This window comes from Aureococcus anophagefferens (assembly GCF_000186865.1).
Source record: "Aureococcus anophagefferens unplaced genomic scaffold AURANscaffold_8, whole genome shotgun sequence".
Classification (NCBI taxonomy): Eukaryota; class Pelagophyceae; order Pelagomonadales; family Pelagomonadaceae; genus Aureococcus; species Aureococcus anophagefferens.
Window position 1 is genome coordinate 172742 of NW_008705568.1, and position 4202 is coordinate 176943.

General features: G+C 71.5%; 2 protein-coding genes across 2 annotated transcripts; one reads left to right on the forward strand and one right to left on the reverse strand.

Moving 5' to 3' along the window:
- Nucleotides 1–1547: 1547 nt before the first annotated feature.
- On the reverse strand, nucleotides 1548–2750 carry AURANDRAFT_25668 (hypothetical protein; the record flags this gene model as incomplete). Its single annotated transcript, XM_009038582.1, has 3 exons — nucleotides 1548–1832; nucleotides 2038–2185; nucleotides 2386–2750. Coding segments are annotated over 3 exons (798 nt in total), but the record flags the coding sequence as incomplete, so codon positions are not given.
- Nucleotides 2751–2996: 246 nt separating this feature from the next.
- Nucleotides 2997–3941, forward strand: AURANDRAFT_63760 (hypothetical protein; the record flags this gene model as incomplete). The annotated part of the gene is made up of 1 exon (XM_009038234.1): nucleotides 2997–3941. The coding sequence occupies one exon, from the start codon at nucleotides 2997–2999 to the stop codon at nucleotides 3939–3941; it is 945 nt and encodes a 314-aa protein (XP_009036482.1).
- Between the last annotated feature and the right edge of the window lie 261 nt (nucleotides 3942–4202).

A 4202-nucleotide genomic window follows, 5' to 3' on the forward strand; every position in this document is an offset into this window, starting at 1 on the left:
CACCTTGCGGTCGGCCCAGCGGGCGCCGCCGGGCGACGCGCACTCCGAGGAGACGGGCGTCCTCGCCGTGACGTTCCGCGAGATGGCCGGCGCCTACGAGGCGACGCAGCACACGCCGCTGGGACGTGTCGCCCACGACGGCGAAGACGGACATCTTCTCCGGCGCCACCGCCTTCGACCAATGCCTGCCCTGGCACGAGGACTTCAACGAGCCTCCCCACTGCGGGTTCTCCTTCGCGAACAACGACGAGCTCAAGGCCGCAGTCGGCGCTTGGGACGAGGACTCCGACAACGCCAAGGCCCAGTACGGCCCCATCAGCAGGTGGGACACGTCCAAGGTGACGGCCATGTCGTTCCTGTTCTGCGTGCGGCAGGACTGGATGGAAGATGAGTATTACGCCGACAACTATGAAGATTGCGTGCTCACGGACGACACATTCAACGAGGCCATCGGCGCCTGGGACACGTCGTCGGTGACGGACATGAGCTATGCGTTCTACTCCGCCGCCGCCTGGGCGTCCGCGCGCGCGTCGAGGCGGTCGACGCGGAGCGCGTGGAGCCGCCTCGTCGCGGGGGGAGCTCCTACTCTGCCGCGCGCGCGTCGGACGGCGAGGACGCCGCGGCGGACGAGGACGACTAGGAGCCGCGCGGCGCCTCGGGTCGACGGAGCTCCTACTCTGCCGCGCGGCGTCGATGCGTTAGCGCGCCTAGCCCCACCAGCCGGCCTGGCCCGGCCGCCGCGCGCCCGCCGCGGGCCGCGGCTCCCAGTTGGGCTTCGGCTGGCGCGCGAGCTGGCGCCGCGTCCGCGAGCCGCGGAGCGCGGCCTGGATCTTCGCGGCGGGCGCGTGGTCGCGGCCGGCGAGGTAGGCGACGCGGGGCACGCCCGCGGCGCGCGGCCGCGGGTAGGGCCCCGGGTCCGCCTGGTTGCGGCGGAAGCCGGGGCCCCGCTTGCCGTCGCGCGGGGGCGTCTTGTTCTCCTTGGGCCTGTCGCCTCCCCGGGGGCTCGCGGGCGCCGCGCGGCGCGACCGCGACTCGACGGCGCGCATGAGGCGCTCGTCGTCGACGTCGCGCATGGCGCCGCGGACGAGCGACGAGATCTTGCCGCCGTTGATGGGCAGCGGGCTCGTCGGCGACCCGGGCTGGAGGGGCAGCGCCTTGCGGTCGCGGAGCCGCCCGTCGAAGGCGACGGGCGCGACCTTGGCGACCTTCCGCGACGGCGACAGCGGCGCGGCCTTGCGGCCCAAAAGCTCGTCGACGCGCGCGATGGCCGCGTCGAGCGCCGACGAGCCCTCCGTCGACGCCGGCGACGGATTTTCGGCAAAAGAGTGGCGCGAGCTCTCGCGCCGCTGGAGCAGCTCCGTCTTCCGCGCGCGGTTCGTCGCGGGCCAGGCCGCGGGCGAGTTCGGCCGCGAGTCGGGGTAGCACGGCTTCGGGAGCGCGTGCGTGAGCTGGTGCTTCGAACGCGGGACCTTGATGGTCTTGAGGAGCTCGATGCGGTCCGCGTCGTCCTCGGGCGCGACGTCGCCGTCGCGGCCGCGCTTCGAGCACAACACCTCGGACGCCGCGAGCGCGTCGATCGACGGCCGCTTCGACGCGTTGACCTGGAGCATGCCGTCGACGAAGTCGCGGAGCTCCCTCGAGTAGGTCCGCGGGATCGCGTCGCGGCGGCCGGACCGCACGGCCTTGCCGAGCGCGGCGACGGACCGCGCGTGGAAGGGCGGCCGCAGGCAGCAGAGCTCGTAGACCGTGCAGCCCAGCGCCCAGACGTCCGCCGCGCGCGAGTAGGGCCGGTCGGCCCAGATCTCCGGCGCCATGTAGTAGGGCGTGCCGATCTGCCTGTGCCGAAACCAAATCTTCAACCCGACTTCAATGTGAGCGTATTCGAATGTTTTGACACAATTTCTTCGGCTGGGCTTCGACAACTCGACGAGAGCGATCGATCCGTCCAAAAATCAGCCGAATCGACTTCGATTTGACCGAGCTAGAGAATTCTCAAGTTTGGTCAGGACCACCCAAACCAGTGGTTGGTTTCGGCACAGCGATCTGCGTCTTCATGAGGCCGCCCTTGTCGTCCTTGACGATTTTGGACACGTTGAGGTCGCCGATGCGGACCTCGCCTTTCGCCGTGAGGAACGCGTTCGCGGGCTTGACGTCGCGGTGCACGATCGACCGCCCGTGGAGGTACCTGGCGGGACAAGGGCGATTTCAACGTCGCTTCAACGTGAGTGTGCCGCGCGCGCGCGTTCCGGAAAAAGCATCCGCGCTTCGAGAGCGTTCCGAGAGATGATCGCTCGTCCAAAAATCAGCCAAAACGAGTGGAAAACGGCCGAGAGAGGAGCCTTTGAAGTTGGGCATGTCGCTCTCTTTTGCCGCCCTGGCGGGTACCGCAACCCGTCGACGAGCTGGACGGCGTAGTGCCAGATCTTCGCCTCGCCCAGGAGGCGCCGGGCCTTGCGCGCCTGCTCGACGACGGCCGCGAGGTCGCCGCCGTCGCAGAAGTCGAGCACGAGCACGAGCTCGCGGCCCTTCTCGACGAACGACTCCAAAAACGGCACGACGTTGCGGTGGCGCACGGACGCGAGCACGCGGATCTCCGTGAGCGCGTCGCCGATCTCCGCGTCCTTCATGTGGCTGATGTTGACGCGCTTCATGGCGTAGATCTCGCCGTCGGAGACGCGGCGGCACTTGTAGACCGTGCCGAAGGAGCCCTTGCCCAGGCGGTGGAGGATCTCGAAGTCCTTGAGGCCCATGGCCGGGCGTCGGGGGCGGCCGGAGGGGGGGCTGCCGCGGGCGCCGGCGGCGTCGGGGGGGGCTGCCGCGGGAGGCGAGCTTCGGCGGGCTGGCCGGTGACACCCAACAAACAACTGATAAAAAGCTGCCCGCGGGTTGAGCGGCACGGAGGGTGCACCGAGCCGGCCTCATTGGCCTCGACGACTTGATCGATCTGCTGCCTTGCAATCTCCACAAGCCGCCTCGCGCGCCGTCGCCACCCACCGATGCGGCGCGGCCTCATCAGCGTCGCGTCCCTCGCGGAGCAGCTCGTCTCCCGAAAGGACGTGCGCGTGGTCGACGCGACCTGGTTCCTGCCGAACTCGCCCTTCGCCGCGCCGGCGCCCTACGCGAGCGGCCGCGAGGCCTTCGAGGCCGGCCCGCGCGTGCCCGGCGCGGCCTTCTGGGACCTCGACGAGCACAGCGACGCGACCACGGCGCCGGACACGCCGCACAACCTGCCCGACGCGGCCCAGTTCGCCGCGGCCGCGGCCGCGTGCGGCATCGGCAGCGCGTCGCAACGCGTCGTCTGCTACGACCAGGTGGGCACGTTCTCGTCGCCGCGGCTCTGGCACACGCTGCGCGCCTACGGCTTCGCGGACGTCGCCGTGCTCGACGGGGGGCTCCCGGCCTGGGTCGAGGCCGGCGGCGCGCTCGAGGCCGGCGCGCCGACGGCAGCGCCCGCCGCCGGCGCCGCGCCCCCCCCCTACGCGCTCGTCGCCGGCGCCCAGTGGCGCCTCGGCGACGTGCGGACATGGCTCAACGCGGACGCGGCGAAACGGCCCCAGTTCGTCGACGCGCGGCCCGCGGGCCGCTTCGAGGGCTCGGCGCCGGAGCCGCGGCCGGGCTGCCGGTCGGGCCACGCGCCGGGCGCTGTGAACGCGCCCTTCCTCGACTTCCTCGAGCCCAACCCGTCGCGCGCCGACGGCGGGCCCGGCGGGCCCTTCCGCGGGGCGACGCTCAAGGACGACCGCGGCGTCGCGGAGGCCTTCGCGGCGGCCGGCGTCGACCCGAAATCGCCCTGCGCGCTCTCCTGCGGCTCGGGCCTCACGGCCGCCGTCGTCGCCCTCGCGCTCCACCGCCTCGAGGGCAACGACGCGCCCATCTACGACGGCGCGTGGTGCGAGTACGAGGCCGACGGCGACCTGCCCGTCGTCGAGGGCGCGGCGTGAGAGGGGAGGGGTTCCTAATCGAGGCTGGCAGTCAACTCTAGACACATAACCCAGTCAGCGGCGAGACTTCGGCCGAGGCGACGATCGCGACGCGCCCTACCTACTTCTTCTTCTTCTCGGGCCCGCGGCTGAGCAGCAGCGGCACGACGACGAACCAGGGGACCGCGAAGGTCGCGGCCATGAAGATCGCGAGCTCGCTCTGCGCGAAGCCCGAGAGCGTCGCGTCGAGGGGCGCGAGCGCGTCGAAGAGCGGCGCGACGC